Source organism: Ovis aries, chromosome 17, assembly GCF_016772045.2.
Source record: "Ovis aries strain OAR_USU_Benz2616 breed Rambouillet chromosome 17, ARS-UI_Ramb_v3.0, whole genome shotgun sequence".
Taxonomy (NCBI): Eukaryota; Metazoa; Chordata; class Mammalia; order Artiodactyla; family Bovidae; genus Ovis; species Ovis aries.
Genome location: NC_056070.1, coordinates 14,101,975 through 14,122,524, shown reverse-complemented (window position 1 = coordinate 14,122,524; position 20,550 = coordinate 14,101,975). Strand labels below are relative to the sequence as shown.

The window sequence follows — 20,550 nt, the reverse complement described above, 5'->3', positions numbered from 1 at the left end:
CAAAGAACACCCAGGACTGATCTCCTTTAGGATGGACTGCTTGGATCTCCTTGCAGTCCAAGGGACACTCGAGAGTCTTCTCCAACACCACAGTTCAAAAGCATCAATCTTCGGTGCTCAGCTTTCTTCACAGTCCGACTCTCACATCCATACATGACCACCGGAAAAACCATAGCCTTGACTAGATGGACCTTTGTTGGCAAAGTAATGTCTCTGCTTTTTAATATGCTGTCTAGCTTGGTCATGACTTTCCTTCCAAGGAGTAAGCGTCTTTTAATTTCATGGCTGCAGTCACCATCTACAGTGATTAAAGGAGAAGACAGACTAAGAGCCTTTACTACAGGATCCACGTTAGGGAAAGCATGAGTAGAACATTAAGTGACAATGTTGCAAGAGTCCGGAAGAGCCAGGACTTCCCTGACAGTTCAGGGCTTAAGACTCTTCACTTTCAATGCAGGAAGCGTGCGTTTGACCCTTGGTCTAGGAATTAGGATTCCACATGCCACATGGTGCAAAAAAAAAAAAAAAAAAGTTAAAAAGGAAGAAAAGAACAAGATAGGGCCAAATTCAGAACATCAGTGTGGATGATGAATAAGCAGTTTCTTGTGTGGATTAAATGCACAGTTTCTAGAGCCTGAATGCCTGGTTTCAATCTAATGTCACTAGTTATTAGCTGACACCTGGGGCAGCAGACTTCCACACTGTACTTTTGGTTCATAATTTGCAAACTGAGCATAATAATTATCAATCATGTAGAGTTACTGGCTATTTAAATGAACTAAGTATACACAGATATACTCATCTAATGGCTTACACAAACAGAAAAATTGGTCTTAAAATTCATATGAAACGTGTGGGTACCCCAAATAGCCAAAACCATCTTGAAAAAGTGCAGAGCTGGGTGACTTACTATTCATCATTTCAAAACTTACCACTGAGCCATGGCGGTCAAGACGGTATGGTGGTGCTGCCCTCAGGATCAGTGGAATAGAACTGAGAGTCTAGAAATTACCTCCTATACCTGTGGTAACTGGCTTTCATCAAGGGTGTTCAGACCATTAAATGAGGAAAGAATAGGCTGGTCAAAATATCAAGGAAGACAAGGTTCTAGACACACTGAGGTCAGAACTCTCCTCCTTCACTGCGTACTGGAGGTTGGTATGGTGCTTGGGAACCAGGAAAAGAATGTACAGTGTTTTGTGACTTGGGGCTTTGAGTATTTTTTCAGTCAATTACTTTTCTGAGACAGACACGGTCAGAACATTGCCTGACTCCCAAGATGTGGTAGAAGTCTCTCTGTGAATAAGGCTTCCTAAGATTCTATACGCTGCCACTTTCCCATTGCTCTTAGCAAGTAGAGTGTGGCCGCTGGGGATTGTGGATGAGTTACTGTATCATAAAAGAAACAAGTTCTGCAAAAAAAACAAAACAAAACAACACAAAACAGAAAATGCGCCTTTGCCAAAGAAGACATATATATGGCCAAGGGACACATGAAAGGATGTTCAACACAGCTAATCATCAGAGAAGTGCAGATCAAAGCCACACTGAGATATTACCTCACATCTGTCAGGATGACATCAAAAAAAATCTACCAAAGTTGGCGAGGCTGTGGAGAAAACAGAATCCTTGTATGCTGCTGGTGAGAATGAAAACTGGTGCAGCCATAATGCAAAATACTTTATGGAAATTGCTCCAAAAATTAAAAATAGAGATACCGTATGATCCAGCAACTCCATTCCTCAGTATATACGCAAAGAAAATGAAAACACTAATTCCAAAACATATATGAACCCCAATGTTCATAGCAGCATTGTTTACAATAGCCAAAGTATGAAGGCAATCGAAGAGTCCATCAACAAATGAGAGGATAGAGAAGATGTCTAACACACACACACACACACACAGACACACACACACAGACAGAAACACACACAGACACACACACACACAGATACACACAGACACACACACACACACATAGACATACGCACACAGACAGAAACACACACAGATACACAAAAACACACACACAGAAACAGACACACACACAGAGACACACACACACAGGGATATTAGTCAGCTACAAAAAAAGAATGAAACTCTGCCATTTTCAACAACATGGATGGGTCTAAAGGATGTTATACTTAGTGAAATAAGTCAGAACAAGAAATATTTTATATCACTTTTATGTCGAATCCAAAAAATTAGATAAATAACGATAGAAAAGTTGGAAATAGATTCACAGATACAGAGAAGAAACCAGTGGTGACCAGTAGAAAGTGGTGGGCCAGAAGGGCAAAGTAGGGGTAAGGGATTAAGAGGTATGAACTCGTATGTATAAAATAAATAAGCTAGAAGAATATATTGTAGAGAACAAGAAATATAGTCAATATTTCATAAAACTTTAAATGCAGCATCATCAATAGAAACACTGAATCTCTATGTTGCACACTTGAAACTAATAGAACACTGTAAATCAACTCTATTTCAACTAAGGGAAACAGAAAATGGGAAAATATTAACCTTGGGGTATCTCATATGTCTACTGTCAGTTTTTGCTCTTTTCTCTATCAGATCCCCAGAATCAGGTTCAGTATGTGTCACAACCAAGTTTATTTGAGCAGTAAGTAAGGACAATGAAATGAGCATGCTGATATCTAGGTTTTTCCCTATGAATGTTTACTGGCTTTGCTTAATGATAGAGACAGCTTAGAAAGCAGAGGTTGTATGTGTTTGCTTTAACCTGAAAAATTGTAAAACTTTTCCTAATTATATTTTATGATTCTTTCTCAGAGAATTTAGAAAGTATTAAAAAGCATTACTTGCCAACACAGGTCCATCAGGTCGTGGCTATGGTTTTTCCCGTAGTATGACTACTAGATGTGAGAGCTGGACTGTGAAGACAGCTGAGCACCAAAGAATGGATGCTTTTGAACTGTGGTGTTGGAGAAGACTCTTGAGAGTCCCTTGGCCTGCAAGGAGATCCAAGCAGTCCATCCTAAAGGAGTTCAGTCCTGGGTGTTCACTGGAAGGACTGGTGCTGAAGCTGAAACTCCAATACTTTGGCCATCTCATGTGAAGAGTTGACTCATTGGAAAAGACTCTGATGCTGGGAAGGATTGGGGGCAGGAGGAGAAGGGGACAACAGGGGATGAGATGGCTGGGTGGCATCACCGACTCGATGGACATGAGTTTGGGTAGGCCTCGGGAGTTGGTGATGGACAGGGAGGCCTGGCATGCTGCGATTCATGGGGTCGCAAAGAGTCGGACACGACTGAGCAACTGCACTGCACTGCACTGAACTGAACTGAAAAAGCAGGAAAAATTACCCCAATGACAATAGCCAGAGTTAACCCTGAAATGTTTCTTTTCAGTGTTGTTGCTTTAGTTTGACTCATGTATCATAGAAAACCACACAGATAGGAGCTTATTAAATACACAGATATGATACTAATGGCTGGAAATCTATTACCCATCTCCTTTGCTTGGTAACTTACCTGGTGAATTCCAAGTGACAGGGGTCTCTGTAGGCCGTGTTGCAACAGGTGCTCTGGAAATATAACCTATGAAGACATTTGGGAAAATTAACTAAAATGTGCTTCCCCAGTAGGTTCATGGATGTTAGCAGTCATCCTCTAGAGACCAAAGTACAGAGAAATTCATCACGATGATGTTAAATCCAACTTCCCAATTTGAAACCAGTGCACGTTGATTTTGAGATACTGGGCCTCTTTCCCGTCTTAGGAATCCTTCTCCAGGTGTTCAGAGTGAGTGTTCATTTCTTTCTAGAAACCCAACTTCACACCAAGCTAAAGATCTATAGATTGGAAACTAGCCTATGGATCCTCTCAGGCAGACCTTTGAGGCATCATGAAGTATAGAGATGAAAACCTTTTGAGATGCCATCTAGTCTGTGTTTTACTTGATAGGCAGGACGAAAATGAGACCCATGCGAGTCAATCAGGTCTCAACCCTTGAGCTAATCTGCAACAAAATTCTGATTGTTAGTTTCTTCTGCAACTATTATAAACTGAGTGCCTACTACATGCCTAGCAGGCTTCCCTGGAGGCTCTGATGGTAAAGAATCTGCCTGCAATACAGGAGACACGGGTTCAATCCCTGGGTCAGGAAGATGTCATGGAGAAGGGAATGGCAACCTACTCCAGTACTCTTGCCTGGAGAACCCCATGGGCAGAGGAGCCTGGTAGGCTGCAGTCCATGAGGTCGCTACCAGTCAGACACAGCTGAGCGACTTCACTTTCACTTTCCACTTTGCTGCCTTGGAGAAGGAAATGGCAACCCACTCCAGTGTTCTTGCCTGGAGAATCCCAGGGACGGAAGAGCCTGGTGGGCTGCCGTCTATGGGGTCGCACAGAGTCGACACGACTGAAGTGACTTAGCAGCAGTAGCAGCAGCAGAGCCACCAGGGAAGTCCCCAAGCAGTACAGTACAGGCATGTCATGAACATTACGTTCAAACCAGCTATTAGTATTGTCCTTATAATGGGGACTTGAAGCTGCTGTTGCATAGCGTTTCACGTAACTTTGGAAAATTGCCCATGAAAAGAAAGATGGAGACTCATGACAATTACACGAAGACTAACCCTCTGCTCCATGCCTCCCTGCCTCCATCTCTCAGGTACACTCCTACGGCCCCAGTAAAAACGAAAACCTAGACATCATTGAATTTAGTTTTCTTCTAGCTAGATAGTGGGTGAGGCAATCCAAAAATCATTCATCATCCCACTACCCAATAACAGACATTTGAACATCTTGGTACATAGCTTTCTGAACTTGTAGCTATTGTGTCTAAATAGGGAATAGTTGCGCTTAAATATATATAAATATGTAAGCAGCATTTTTAAGATATATATTCCTGAGCATATGCCCAATATTCTGAATCCTCCTCTACTACAAGGTTTTTAATGGCTGCATTCTGTGCCATTGTCTGAATATTGTACTTTATCAATCTCTGAGCATTTATGGTGTTTTTCCTCTTATGAAATTTGATACCTCTCTGATAAACATCAGTGCACTGAACTTTGTGATGTGTCTCTGCTCATTCTTTAGGACACTGTGTAAAGGAACCAGTGCTCAGGTGTGATGCTGTAGGGCTGGAACGACCTCACTTGCCAGGACAGCATCGCCTTGGCTCCTCAGCTAAATGTGCACGGATTCCTGGAGAATCCGTAAAGAACAGAAAATGTCGTTCACACTTCTGCTCCGTCTATGTAAGGACAGATTTCCAAGGCTTTCCTCTTTCTACCAGCTGGCAGCTACTCAGTTCACCCTCAAATAATTCAGACAAGATTCATTGCCCCTAAACTAAACTATCTTCTCCCCTCTTACAAACCCTATTTCCACCTTGTTCCTTGACTTGTCCTACTACCTGATTCATTGTTGTGGTTGTTGAGTGGCTCAGTTGTGTTCAACTCTTCTGCAGCCCCGTGGACTCTAGCCTGCCAGGCTCCCCTGTCCATGGAATTTCCCAAGCAAGAAAACTGGAGTGGGTTGCCATTTCCTTCTCCAGGGAATCTTCTCCACCCAGGGTCTCAATTTGCATCTCCTGCCTCGTAGGCGGACTCTTGACCACTGAGCCACCTCCGAATTCATTACATGTATATAAACAATGTCACACAAATTAGCTATATGGTGTGACAAATGACTAGTATCTCTAAGGTATCCTTCATCATTCAGATGCAAAGCTGTAAAATATAATGTAAGCACAAGTGATTTTCTCAACTGAAATATAGTTGATATATTTACTATTAGTTCAGTTCAGTTCAGCTCAGTTCAGTCGCTCAGTCGTCTACGACTCTTTGCGACCCCATGAATCGCAGCATGCTAGGCCTTCCTGTCCATCAGCAACTCCCAGAGTTCACCCAAACCGACACCCATCGAGTCGGTGATGCCATCCAGCCACCTCTACTGCCCCCAATCCCTCCCAGCATCAGAGTCTTTTCCAATGAGTCAACTCTTTGCATGAGGTGGCCAAAGAATTGGAGTTTCAGGGTTAGCATCATACTTTCCAAAGAACACCCAGGACTGATCTCCTTTAGGATGGACTGCTTGGATCTCCTTGCAGTCCAAGGGACACTCGAGAGTCTTCTCCAACACCACAGTTCAAAAGCATCAATCTTCGGTGCTCAGCTTTCTTCACAGTCCGACTCTCACATCCATACATGACCACCGGAAAACCATAGCCTTGACTAGATGGACCTTTGTTGGCAAAGTAATGTCTCTGCTTTTTAATATGCTGTCTAGCTTGGTCATGACTTTCCTTCCAAGGAGTAAGCGTCTTTTAATTTCATGGCTGCAGTCACCATCTACAGTGATTAAAGGAGAAGACAGACTAAGAGCCTTTACTACAGGATCCACGTTAGGGAAAGCATGAGTAGAACATTAAGTGACAATGTTGCAAGAGTCCGGAAGAGCCAGGACTTCCCTGACAGTTCAGGGCTTAAGACTCTTCACTTTCAATGCAGGAAGCGTGCGTTTGACCCTTGGTCTAGGAATTAGGATTCCACATGCCACATGGTGCAAAAAAAAAAAAAAAAAAAAAAAAAAGTTAAAAAGGAAGATAAGAATAAGATAGGGCCAAATTCAGAACATCAGTGTGGATGATGAATAAGCAGTTTCTTGTGTGGATTAAATGCACAGTTTCTAGAGCCTGAATGCCTGGTTTCAATCTAATGTCACTAGTTATTAGCTGACACCTGGGGCAGCAGACTTCCACACTGTACTTTTGGTTCATAATTTGCAAACTGAGCATAATAATTATCAATCATGTAGAGTTACTGGCTATTTAAATGAACTAAGTATACACAGATATACTCATCTAATGGCTTACACAAACAGAAAAATTGGTCTTAAAATTCATATGAAACGTGTGGGTACCCCAAATAGCCAAAACCATCTTGAAAAAGTGCAGAGCTGGGTGACTTACTATTCATCATTTCAAAACTTACCACTGAGCCATGGCGGTCAAGACGGTATGGTGGTGCTGCCCTCAGGATCAGTGGAATAGAACTGAGAGTCTAGAAATTACCTCCTATACCTGTGGTAACTGGCTTTCATCAAGGGTGTTCAGACCATTAAATGAGGAAAGAATAGGCTGGTCAAAATATCAAGGAATTCAAGGTTCTAGACACACTGAGGTCAGAACTCTCCTCCTTCACTGTGTACTGGAGGTTGGTATGGTGCTTGGGAACCAGGAAAAGAATGTACAGTGTTTTGTGACTTGGGGCTTTGAGTATTTTTTCAGTCAATTACTTTTCTGAGACAGACACGGTCAGAACATTGCCTGACTCCCAAGATGTGGTAGAAGTCTCTCTGTGAATAAGGCTTCCTAAGATTCTATACGCTGCCACTTTCCCATTGCTCTTAGCAAGTAGAGTGTGGCCGCTGGGGATTGTGGATGAGTTACTGTATCATAAAAGAAACAAGTTCTGCAAAAAAAACAAAACAAAACAACACAAAACAGAAAATGCGCCTTTGCCAAAGAAGACATATATATGGCCAAGGGACACATGAAAGGATGTTCAACACAGCTAATCATCAGAGAAGTGCAGATCAAAGCCACACTGAGATATTACCTCACATCTGTCAGGATGACATCAAAAAAAATCTACCAAAGTTGGCGAGGCTGTGGAGAAAACAGAATCCTTGTATGCTGCTGGTGAGAATGAAAACTGGTGCAGCCATAATGCAAAATACTTTATGGAAATTGCTCCAAAAATTAAAAATAGAGATACCGTATGATCCAGCAACTCCATTCCTCAGTATATACGCAAAGAAAATGAAAACACTAATTCCAAAACATATATGAACCCCAATGTTCATAGCAGCATTGTTTACAATAGCCAAAGTATGAAGGCAATCGAAGAGTCCATCAACAAATGAGAGGAGAGAGAAGATGTCTAACACACACACACACACACACAGACACACACACACAGACAGAAACACACACAGACACACACACACACAGATACACACAGACACACACACACACACATAGACATACGCACACAGACAGAAACACACACAGATACACAAAAACACACACACAGAAACAGACACACACACAGAGACACACACACACAGGGATATTAGTCAGCTACAAAAAAAGAATGAAACTCTGCCATTTACAACAACATGGATGGGTCTAAAGGATGTTATACTTAGTGAAATAAGTCAGAACAAGAAATATTTTATATCACTTTTATGTCGAATCCAAAAAATTAGATAAATAACGATAAAAAAGTTGGAAATAGATTCACAGATACAGAGAAGAAACCAGTGGTGACCAGTAGAAAGTGGTGGGCCAGAAGGGCAAAGTAGGGGTAAGGGATTAAGAGGTATGAACTCGTATGTATAAAATAAATAAGCTAGAAGAATATATTGTAGAGAACAAGAAATATAGTCAATATTTCATAAAACTTTAAATGCAGCATCATCAATAGAAACACTGAATCTCTATGTTGCACACTTGAAACTAATAGAACACTGTAAATCAACTCTATTTCAACTAAGAGAAACAGAAAATGGGAAAATATTAACCTTGGGGTATCTCATATGTCTACTGTCAGTTCTTGCTCTTTTCTCTATCAGATCCCCAGAATCAGGTTCAGTATGTGTCACAACCAAGTTTATTTGAGCAGTAAGTAAGGACAATGAAATGAGCATGCTGATATCTAGGTTTTTCCCTATGAATGTTTACTGGCTTTGCTTAATGATAGAGACAGCTTAGAAAGCAGAGGTTGTATGTGTTTGCTTTAACCTGAAAAATTGTAAAACTTTTCCTAATTATATTTTATGATTCTTTCTCAGAGAATTTAGAAAGTATTAAAAAGCATTACTTTGCCAACACAGGTCCATCAGGTCGTGGCTATGGTTTTTCCCGTAGTATGACTACTAGATGTGAGAGCTGGACTGTGAAGACAGCTGAGCACCAAAGAATGGATGCTTTTGAACTGTGGTGTTGGAGAAGACTCTTGAGAGTCCCTTGGCCTGCAAGGAGATCCAAGCAGTCCATCCTAAAGGAGTTCAGTCCTGGGTGTTCACTGGAAGGACTGGTGCTGAAGCTGAAACTCCAATACTTTGGCCATCTCATGTGAAGAGTTGACTCATTGGAAAAGACTCTGATGCTGGGAAGGATTGGGGGCAGGAGGAGAAGGGGACAACAGGGGATGAGATGGCTGGGTGGCATCACCGACTCGATGGACATGAGTTTGGGTAGGCCTCGGGAGTTGGTGATGGACAGGGAGGCCTGGCATGCTGCGATTCATGGGGTCGCAAAGAGTCGGACACGACTGAGCAACTGCACTGCCCTGCACTGAACTGAACTGAAAAAGCAGGAAAAATTACCCCAATGACAATAGCCAGAGTTAACCCTGAAATGTTTCTTTTCAGTGTTGTTGCTTTAGTTTGACTCATGTATCATAGAAAACCACACAGATAGGAGCTTATTAAATACACAGATATGATACTAATGGCTGGAAATCTATTACCCATCTCCTTTGCTTGGTAACTTACCTGGTGAATTCCAAGTGACAGGGGTCTCTGTAGGCCGTGTTGCAACAGGTGCTCTGGAAATATAACCTATGAAGACATTTGGGAAAATTAACTAAAATGTGCTTCCCCAGTAGGTTCATGGATGTTAGCAGTCATCCTCTAGAGACCAAAGTACAGAGAAATTCATCACGATGATGTGAAATCCAACTTCCCAATTTGAAACCAGTGCACGTTGATTTTGAGATACTGGGCCTCTTTCCCGTCTTAGGAATCCTTCTCCAGGTGTTCAGAGTGAGTGTTCATTTCTTTCTAGAAACCCAACTTCACACCAAGCTAAAGATCTATAGATTGGAAACTAGCCTATGGATCCTCTCAGGCAGACCTTTGAGGCATCATGAAGTATAGAGATGAAAACCTTTTGAGATGCCATCTAGTCTGTGTTTTACTTGATAGGCAGGACGAAAATGAGACCCATGCGAGTCAATCAGGTCTCAACCCTTGAGCTAATCTGCAACAAAATTCTGATTGTTAGTTTCTTCTGCAACTATTATAAACTGAGTGCCTACTACATGCCTAGCAGGCTTCCCTGGAGGCTCTGATGGTAAAGAATCTGCCTGCAATACAGGAGACACGGGTTCAATCCCTGGGTCAGGAAGATGTCATGGAGAAGGGAATGGCAACCTACTCCAGTACTCTTGCCTGGAGAACCCCATGGGCAGAGGAGCCTGGTAGGCTGCAGTCCATGAGGTCGCTACCAGTCAGACACAGCTGAGCGACTTCACTTTCACTTTCCACTTTGCTGCCTTGGAGAAGGAAATGGCAACCCACTCCAGTGTTCTTGCCTGGAGAATCCCAGGGACGGAAGAGCCTGGTGGGCTGCCGTCTATGGGGTCGCACAGAGTCGACACGACTGAAGTGACTTAGCAGCAGTAGCAGCAGCAGAGCCACCAGGGAAGTCCCCAAGCAGTACAGTACAGGCATGTCATGAACATTACGTTCAAACCAGCTATTAGTATTGTCCTTATAATGGGGACTTGAAGCTGCTGTTGCATAGCGTTTCACGTAACTTTGGAAAATTGCCCATGAAAAGAAAGATGGAGACTCATGACAATTACACGAAGACTAACCCTCTGCTCCATGCCTCCCTGCCTCCATCTCTCAGGTACACTCCTACGGCCCCAGTAAAAACGAAAACCTAGACATCATTGAATTTAGTTTTCTTCTAGCTAGATAGTGGGTGAGGCAATCCAAAAATCATTCATCATCCCACTACCCAATAACAGACATTTGAACATCTTGGTACATAGCTTTCTGAACTTGTAGCTATTGTGTCTAAATAGGGAATAGTTGCGCTTAAATATATATAAATATGTAAGCAGCATTTTTAAGATATATATTCCCTGAGCATATGCCCAATATTCTGAATCCTCCTCTACTACAAGGTTTTTAATGGCTGGCATTCTGTGCCATTGTCTGAATATTGTACTTTATCAATCTCTGAGCATTTATGGTGTTTTTCCTCTTATGAAATTTGATACCTCTCTGATAAACATCAGTGCACTGAACTTTGTGATGTGTCTCTGCTCATTCTTTAGGACACTGTGTAAAGGAACCAGTGCTCAGGTGTGATGCTGTAGGGCTGGAACGACCTCACTTGTCAGGACAGCATCGCCTTGGCTCCTCAGCTAAATGTGCACGGATTCCTGGAGAATCCGTAAAGAACAGAAAATGTCGTTCACACTTCTGCTCCGTCTATGTAAGGACAGATTTCCAAGGCTTTCCTCTTTCTACCAGCTGGCAGCTACTCAGTTCACCCTCAAATAATTCAGACAAGATTCATTGCCCCTAAACTAAACTATCTTCTCCCCTCTTACAAACCCTATTTCCACCTTGTTCCTTGACTTGTCCTACTACCTGATTCATTGTTGTGGTTGTTGAGTGGCTCAGTTGTGTTCAACTCTTCTGCAGCCCCGTGGACTCTAGCCTGCCAGGCTCCCCTGTCCATGGAATTTCCCAAGCAAGAATACTGGAGTGGGTTGCCATTTCCTTCTCCAGGGAATCTTCTCCACCCAGGGTCTCAATTTGCATCTCCTGCCTCGTAGGCGGACTCTTGACCACTGAGCCACCTCCGAATTCATTACATGTATATAAACAATGTCACACAAATTAGCTATATGGTGTGACAAATGACTAGTATCTCTAAGGTATCCTTCATCATTCAGATGCAAAGCTGTAAAATATAATGTAAGCACAAGTGATTTTCTCAACTGAAATATAGTTGATATATTTACTATTAGTTCAGTTCAGTTCAGTTCAGTTCAGTTCAGTCGCTCAGTCGTCTACGACTCTTTGCGACCCCATGAATCGCAGCATGCTAGGCCTTCCTGTCCATCAGCAACTCCCAGAGTTCACCCAAACCGACATCCATCGAGTCAGTGATGCCATCCAGCCACCTCTACTGCCCCCAATCCCTCCCAGCATCAGAGTCTTTTCCAATGAGTCAACTCTTTGCATGAGGTGGCCAAAGAATTGGAGTTTCAGGGTTAGCATCATACTTTCCAAAGAACACCCAGGACTGATCTCCTTTAGGATGGACTGCTTGGATCTCCTTGCAGTCCAAGGGACACTCGAGAGTCTTCTCCAACACCACAGTTCAAAAGCATCAATCTTCGGTGCTCAGCTTTCTTCACAGTCCGACTCTCACATCCATACATGACCACCGGAAAAACCATAGCCTTGACTAGATGGACCTTTGTTGGCAAAGTAATGTCTCTGCTTTCTAATATGCTGTCTAGCTTGGTCATGACTTTCCTTCCAAGGAGTAAGCGTCTTTTAATTTCATGGCTGCAGTCACCAGCTACAGTGATTAAAGGAGAAGACAGACTAAGAGCCTTTACTACAGGATCCACGTTAGGGAAAGCATGAGTAGAACATTAAGTGACAATGTTGCAAGAGTCCGGAAGAGCCAGGACTTCCCTGACAGTTCAGGGCTTAAGACTCTTCACTTTCAATGCAGGAAGCGTGAGTTTGACCCTTGGTCTAGGAATTAGGATTCCACATGCCACATGGTGCAAAAAAAAAAAAAGTTAAAAAGGAAGAAAAGAATAAGATAGGGCCAAATTCAGAACATCAGTGTGGATGATGAATAAGCAGTTTCTTGTGTGGATTAAATGCACAGTTTCTAGAGCCTGAATGCCTGGTTTCAATCTAATGTCACTAGTTATTAGCTGACACCTGGGGCAGCAGACTTCCACACTGTACTTTTGGTTCATAATTTGCAAACTGAGCATAATAATTATCAATCATGTAGAGTTACTGGCTATTTAAATGAACTAAGTATACACAGATATACTCATCTAATGGCTTACACAAACAGAAAAATTGGTCTTAAAATTCATATGAAACGTGTGGGTACCCCAAATAGCCAAAATCATCTTGAAAAAGTGCAGATCTGGATGACTTACATTTCATCATTTCAAAACTTACCACAGAGCAGTGGTAGTCAAGACGGTATAATGCTGCCCTGAGGATCAGTGGGATAGAACTGAGAGTCTAGAAATTAACTCGTATGCCTGTGGTAATTGGCTTTCATCAAGAGTGTTAAGACCATTAAATGAGGAAAGGATAGTCTGGTCAAAATATCAAGGAAGACAAGGCGCTAGACAAGCTGAGGTCACAACTCTCCTCCTTCACTATGTATTGGAGGTTGGTATGGTGCTTGGGAACCAGGAAAAGAATGTACAGTGTTTTGTGACTCGGGGCTTTGAGTATTTTTGGAGTCATTCGCTTTTCTGAGACAGACATGGTCAGAACATTGCCTGACTCCCAAGATGTGGTAGAAGTCTCTCTGTGAATAAGGCTTCCTAAGATTCTATATGCTATCACTTTCGCACTGCTCTTAGCAAGTAGAGTGTGGCTGCTGGGGATTGTGGATGCGTTACTGTATCATAAAAGAATCAAGTTCTGCAAAATTAAAAAAGAAAAGCAGAAAATGGGCCTTTTCCAAAGAAGACATATATCTGGCCAACAGAAACATGAAAGGATGTTCAACACAGGTAATCATCAGAGATGTGCAAATCAAAGCCACAGTGAGATATTACCTCGCATCTGTCAGGATGACTATCAAAAAAATCTACAAACGTTGGGCAGGCTGTGGAGAAAACAGAATCCTTGTATACTGCTGGTGAGAATGAAAACTGGTGCAGCCATAATGCAAAATACTATGGAAATTGCTCCAAAAATTAAAAATAGAGATACCATATGATCCAGCAATTCCATTCCTCGGTATATACGCAAAGAAAATGAAAACACCAATTCCAAAAAATATATGAACCCCAATGTTCATAGCAGCATTGTTTACAATAGCCAAAGTATGAAGGCAATCGAAGCGTCCATCAAAAAATGAGAGAATAGAGAAGATGTATAACACACACACACACACACACACAGAGACACACACAGATACACACAGACACACAGACACACAGACACACAGACAGACAGGGATATTATCAGCTACAAAAAAAGAATGAAACTCTGCCATTTTCAACAACATGGATGGGTCTAAAGGATGTTATACTTTGTGAAATAAGTCAGAACAAGAAATATTTTATATCACTTTTATGTCGAATCCAAAAAATATCGTAAATAACTATTAAAAAAAAACAGAAATAGATTCACAGATACAGAGAAGAAACTAGTGGTGACCAGTAGAAAGTGGGGGGTGGGAAGAGCAAAGAAGGGGTAAGGGATTAAGAGGTATGAACTCATATGTATAAAATAAATAAGCTAGAAGAATATATTGTAGAGAACAAGAAATATAGTCAATATTTCATAAAACTTTAAATGCAGCATCATCAATAGAAACACTGAATCTCTATGTTGCACACTTGAAACTAATAGAACACTGTAAATCAATTCTATTTCAACTAAGGGAAACAGAAAATGGGAAAATATTAACCTTGGGGTATCTCATATGTCTACTGTCAGTTCTTGCTCTTTTCTCTATCAGATCCCCAGAATCAGTTTCAGTATGTGTCACAACCAAGTTTATTTGAGCAGTAAGTAAGGACAATGAAATGAGCATGCTGATATCTAGGTTTTTCCCTATTAATGTTTACTGGCTTTGCTTAATGATAGAGACAGCTTAGAAAGCAGAGGTTGTATGTGTTTGCTTTAACCTGAAAAATTGTAAAACTTTTCCTAATTATATTTTATGTTTCTTTTTCAGGGAATTTAGAAAGTATTAAAAAGCATTACGTTGCCAACAAAGGTCCGTCTAGTCGTGGCTATGGTTTTTCCCGTAGTATGACTACTGGATGTGACAGTTGGACTGTGAAGACAGCTGAGCACCAAAGAATGAATGCTTTTGAACTGTGGTGTTGGAGAAGACTCTTGAGAGTCCCTTGGACTGCAAGGAGAACCAAGCAGTCCATCCTAAAGGAGTTCAGTCCTGGGTGTTCATTGGAATCACTGATGCTGAAGCTCAAACTCCAATACTTTGGCCACCTTATGCAAAGATTGACTCACCTGAAAAGACTCTGATGCTGGGAAGGATTGAGGGCAGGAGGAGAAGGGGACGACAGGGGATGAGATGGCTAGGTGGCATCACCGACTCGATGGACATGAGTTTGGGTAGGCTCCGGGAGTTGGTGATGGACAGGGAGGCCTGGCATGCTGCGATTCATGGGGTCACAAAGAGTCGGACACAACTGACTGACTGAACTGAACTGAAAAAGCAGGAAAAAATTACCCCAATTACAATAGCCAGAGTTAACCCTGAAATGTTTCTTTTCAGTGTTGTTGCTTTAATTGGACTCATGTATCATAGAAAACCACACAGATAGGTCCTTATTAAATACGCAGATATGATACTAATGGCTGGAAATCTATTACCCATCTCCTTTGGTTGGTAACTTACTTGAATCCCAAGTGACAGGGGTCTCTGTAGGCCGTGTTGCAACAGGTGCTCTGGAAAAATGACCTATGAAGACATTTGGGAAAATTAACTAAAATGTGCTTCCCCAGTAGGTTCATGGATGTTAGCCATCATCCTCTAGAGACCAAAGTACAGAGAAATTCATCACGATGATGTTAAATCCAACTTCCCAATTTGAAACCAGTTCACGTTGATTTTGAGATACTGTGCCTCCTTCCCCGTCTTAGGAATCCTTCTCCAGGAGTTCAGAGTGAGAGTGTTCATTTCTTTCAAAAAACCCAACTTCACACCAAGGTAGATATTTATAGATTGGAAACTAGCCTATGGATCATCTCAGCAGACCTTTGAGGCATCATTGAAGTTTAGAGTTGGAAACCATTTGAGATGCCATCTAGTTTGTGTGTTATTTGATAGGCAGGACGAAAATGAGACCCATGCAAGCCAATCAGGTCTCAACACTTAAGCTAATCTGCAGGAAAATGCTGATCGTTTCTTGTTCTGCAGCTATTATTAACTGAGTGCTTACTACATGCCTAGCAGGCTTCCCTGGAGGCTCAGATGGCAAAGAATCTGCCTGCAATACAGGAGACGGGGGTCAATCTCTGGGTCAGGAAGATATCATGGAGAAGGGAATGGCAACATACTCCTGTATTCTTGCCTGGAATATTCCATCAACAGAGGAGTCTGGTGGGCTACAGGTCATGGGGTCACAAAGAGTAGGATGAAACTGAGAGACTAAGCACATGTGCATGCCTAGCAGAGTCAGGGAGACCAAAATGAAGACACAGATTTGGCTTTTAAGATATTTAGGGTGCAGTGGTCCCTGAATCCCAGTTCAGACTCAGTCCTGTAACAGTTAAATTGAGAGAAGCGTTATCTCCCTAGGTTACAGAAGGAAAAGGAGAAGGCTTGCTTTTTTGCTGAGTCATTGTAACGGTGTGCCTGCAGGCGTGTGTGGTGAGGTGCACAAGATAACCAAGGCCTGTGGACCCAGAGCTCTCTCCAAGTGCCGTTTAGCATCAGGACCCTAATCTCAAACCAGAGCTTTGGCTTTTCCTTGAACACACTCTGTCTTCTTCTGCTGCAGAATTTTCTTCCTTCATCTCCCTTCTACCTCCACCACCCTCCCCAGATTTTGCAAGTTTGGCCTCTTCTCATTGTTCAGCTTTCATCAGAAATGTCACCAACTCAGGGAAAAAGGTCCTGCTACCCTTCTCTATGTTGGCCTCTCCATTATGTTCATCAGCTTCCCTGGTTTATTTCTGGGTGCTATTTTTCACTCTTTTCTTATTTCAGTACTTGTTCCGCTGAATGTCATGTTCCCTCCCTCTACCTGCCCCCACCCACCCTGAACATGAACTCAGGAGCTCATTCATGCCCCTGTCGTGGCCTTGGAATAGAGTGCCTCATGCACAGTTACTGAATACTAAATGAGTGAAGGAATTCAGGGATTGGGCATCAAATCATCTAGAAAAACTTACGCTCCTCCAGGGGAATCTTCCCGACCCAGAGATCAAACCCGTGCCTCTCACGTCTCTTGCTCTGGCACGTGGATCCTTACCACTGGTGCCACCAGCCTGGGTGCGAAGTCGCTTCAGTCGAGTCCCACTCTTTGCAACACTGTGGACACCAGGCTTCTCTGTCCATGGGATTCTCCAGGCCAGAATACTGGAGTGGGCTCCCATATCCTTCTCCAGGAAGATAACTCTGCTAGTCTTCTGTTTTCCTCGAATTTCCCCTTCTCCTTCGCTTCTCAGAAGTCACCATCCTATACCCAGGCTTGTTTCCTAGTTTATAATTGTTATCATCGCTGAATATTTATTTACTACAGCCAGACGCTGGAGTAAGGACATTATGGTAATTACTTTGTTTAGTCTTTAGGCGACTACTCCTTGGTGGCAGTAGGCAGGTACCAACATTTTCTGCGTTTTACAGACAAGAACACTGAGGCTGGGCGGGGGGGGGGGGGGGGGGAGCAGTGTGTGTGTGTGTGTGTGCCGTGGAGTCACCTACATCAATGCTCCCTGCCTTTCAGACGTGAAGCCAGGCTTGAAACTAGTTCTTTCCTATGTGTGCTTTAACCGTTACACATTTTACCCCCTAGTGCAGGGTCAGGCAAAAAGTTTGTTCAGATATTTCCATAACACCTTATGAACGAATGAAGTGTCCAGTAATGAGTTATGAGATGTCAGTGGTTTGGGAGTAACTTGAGCTGCCTGTATATTGAAGCTCAGGGGTGTGTTCCTGTGTTGCTGGAGAATTTGTGTGGTATGTCTTGCTCTGGAACTTGTTGGCCCTTGGGTGGTGCTTGGTTTCAGTGTAGGTATGGAGGCGTTTGATGAGCTCCTATCGATTAATGTTCCCTGGAGTCAGGAGTTCTCTGATGTTCTCAGGATTTGGACTTTAAGCCTCCTGCTTCTGGTTTTCAGTTTTATTTTTACAGTAGCCTCAAGACTTCTCCATCTATGCAGCACCGATGATAAAACATCTAGGTTAAAGATGAAAAGTTTTTCCACATTGAGGGACACCCAGAGAGGTTCACAGAGTTACAAGGAGAAGAGAAGAGGGAGGGGGGAGTTGGAGGTGACTGGAATGAGATGAGGCGGGATCAAAAGAGGAGAGAGCAAGCTAGCCAGTAATCACTTCCTTATGTGCGCTCCACAGTCTGGACCACTCAGAGATGTTCACAGAGTTATACAGAAAATTAAACGACCCAATCAAAAAATGGGCCAAAGAACTAAATAGACATTTCTCCAAAGAAGACATACAGATGGCTGACAAACACATGAAAAGATGCTCAACATCACTCATTATCAGAGAAATGCCAATCAAGACCACAATGAGATACCATTTCATACCAGTCAGAATGGCTGTGATCCAAAAGTCTACAAGCAATAAATGCTGGAGAGAGTGTGGAGAAAAGGGAACCCTCTTACACTGTTGGTGGGAATGCAAACTAGTACAGCCACTATGGAGAACAGTGTGGAGATTCCTTAAAAAACTGGAAATAGAACTGCCTTATGACCCAGCAATCCCACCGCTGGGCATACACACCGAGGAAACCAGAATTGAAAGAGACACGTGTACCCCAATGTTCATCACAGCACTGTTTATAATAGGCAGGACATGGAAGCAACCTAGATGTCCATCAGCAGATGAATGGATAAGGGCTGTGGTACATATACACAGTAGAGTATTATTCAGCCATTAAAAAGAATACATTTGAATCCATTTTAACGAGGTGGATGAAACTGGAGCTGATTATACAGAGTCAAGTAAGCCAGAAGGTAAAACACCAGTACAGTATACTAACACACATATATGGAATTTAGAAAGATGGTCATGATAACCCTGTATGCGAGACAGCAAAAGAGACACAGATGTATACAAGAGACTTTTGGACTCTGTGGGGGACGGAGAGGGTGGGATGATTTGGGAGAATGGCATTGAAACATGTATACTATCATGTAGGAAACGAATCGCCAGTCTAGGTTCGAGGCAGGATACAGGATGCTTGGGGCTGGTGCACTGGGATGACCCAGGGAGATGAAATGGGGAGAGACATGGGAGGGGGGTTCAGGATTGGGAACTCATGTACACCTGTGGCGGATTCATGTCAATGTATGGCAAAATCAATACAGTATTGTAAAGTAAAATAAAAATAAATAAATTTAAAAAAGATGAACGAATGAATTTTTTAGCCAACCTAACATCTAAGAAATTCCTGAATCCCTCCTCCAATTCCTAGAGTGCTCAGTTGATTCTTGAGACTCTCTGTAACTCAAATTACACCCACGTCTGAGGGAGCTAAACACATTTCAAATAAATGCCTGCTCCTTATCTAGGTGCTGGGCACTAGTATTTTTGACACATAAACGCTGTATTTGAGAAGAACTTTTAATCCTGACACTCTCAGGAAGGGGCCAAAAATAATGCTAATTTGATACTACTTCATAATACGCCTCTGTTACTTTTTATTTTAATGAATTGATTTCCATTTCTGCCTAAACCACATAATCCCTCAGCCAATAAGAGTCCTTTCTTTCTTTCTTTCATTTTTGTTCCCCTGTATCACTTCTCAGTAAGGGACCACAAAGTGGAAAATAACGACCCCCTCGCCCCCCAGTGCCGCTGCCGTGGATTCAGGGTTCATATGTGGCTTGTGATTATCTGACAGGAGAAAGACGAAATTATAACTTTTGGGAAAACTTTTTGGAAAATAAGGAACATAGACCCACCATTACCTTCATTAATGACTCTTTAATTTAGAAATTAAACTCATGAAAATGCCAACAAAGCAACACGTTCTTTCACAGAGACTTGTTTTGCAGAGTATTTGATTACATTGTTTCAGGGCTGGCTAGGCTTACAAATGAACAGCAGGCCTCTCAAGGTGATCCAGCCATGGGTAACTTCCCCCACCTTACCAACCCACTCTCAATAAAACATCCATCCACCAGGCTGGGCTGGGGTCCTGGGGGCTCAGTGGCAAAGAATCTACCTGCCAATGCAGGAGATGTGGGTTTCACCCCTGGGGCGGGATGATCTCCTGGAGAAGGGAATGGCAACCCACTCCCATATTCCTGCCCGGGAAATCCCATGGACAGAGGAGCCTGGCGGGCTACAGTCCACAGGGTCACAAAGAGTTGGATGCGACTGAGTGACTAAACAACAAGATGGGGTCTGAATACTACTCATTCAGTCATTCAGCTAAGTCAGACAGGACTAAAATGAGATGGTTTTTCTTCTCTCTATAATCCTATGTCCCATATAACAGAATCCTGCTTAAAAAAAATTCCACCTACCTGACAACAGTAATACAAAGATCATTTTTCGGTCCATCCTGAGATCATAAGCTGGGCTTCCCAAGGTCAGTGCAAGAAGACCCCCAAGGATGACTGATGCGACATCTGTGGCCTCAGCCCACACATTGTTATCGTTCAGGCTCACATTCTCTAGGCATCAGTTGATAGGCTGGGTGGCATTTTTAAATGATGCAGAGTTGCACACCATCTGTCCATGAAGATATGTGGGTATCTGCTTAAGCAGGATTATTAAAGCCTTCAGTTGAGTCTCCACTTCAGGGAACTGGCA

At 42.6% G+C, this 20,550-nt stretch overlaps 1 protein-coding gene across 14 annotated transcripts in view; it reads right to left on the bottom strand.

Annotated features, from left to right (window-relative positions):
* Window positions 1-20,323, bottom strand: part of LOC121816918 (mucin-2-like) — a 131,246-nt gene extending 110,923 nt beyond the window's left edge. For 10 of the 14 annotated variants that reach the window (XM_042234307.2, XM_042234308.2, XM_042234311.2 and 7 more), the window contains exons 1-4: window positions 20,262-20,323; window positions 15,439-15,501; window positions 9,540-9,605; window positions 3,501-3,566 (exon numbers count right to left, since the gene is read on the bottom strand). In XM_042234307.2, the coding sequence (XP_042090241.1) occupies window positions 3,501-3,566; window positions 9,540-9,605; window positions 15,439-15,501; window positions 20,262-20,298 (232 nt within the window). In that variant the 5' untranslated portion in view covers window positions 20,299-20,323. The remainder of the gene's footprint in view (window positions 1-3,500; window positions 3,567-9,539; window positions 9,606-15,438; window positions 15,502-20,261) is intronic. The other 4 variants (XM_060400984.1, XM_060400990.1, XM_060400991.1 and 1 more) reach the window with 2 other exon arrangements.
* Between the last annotated feature and the right edge of the window lie 227 nt (window positions 20,324-20,550).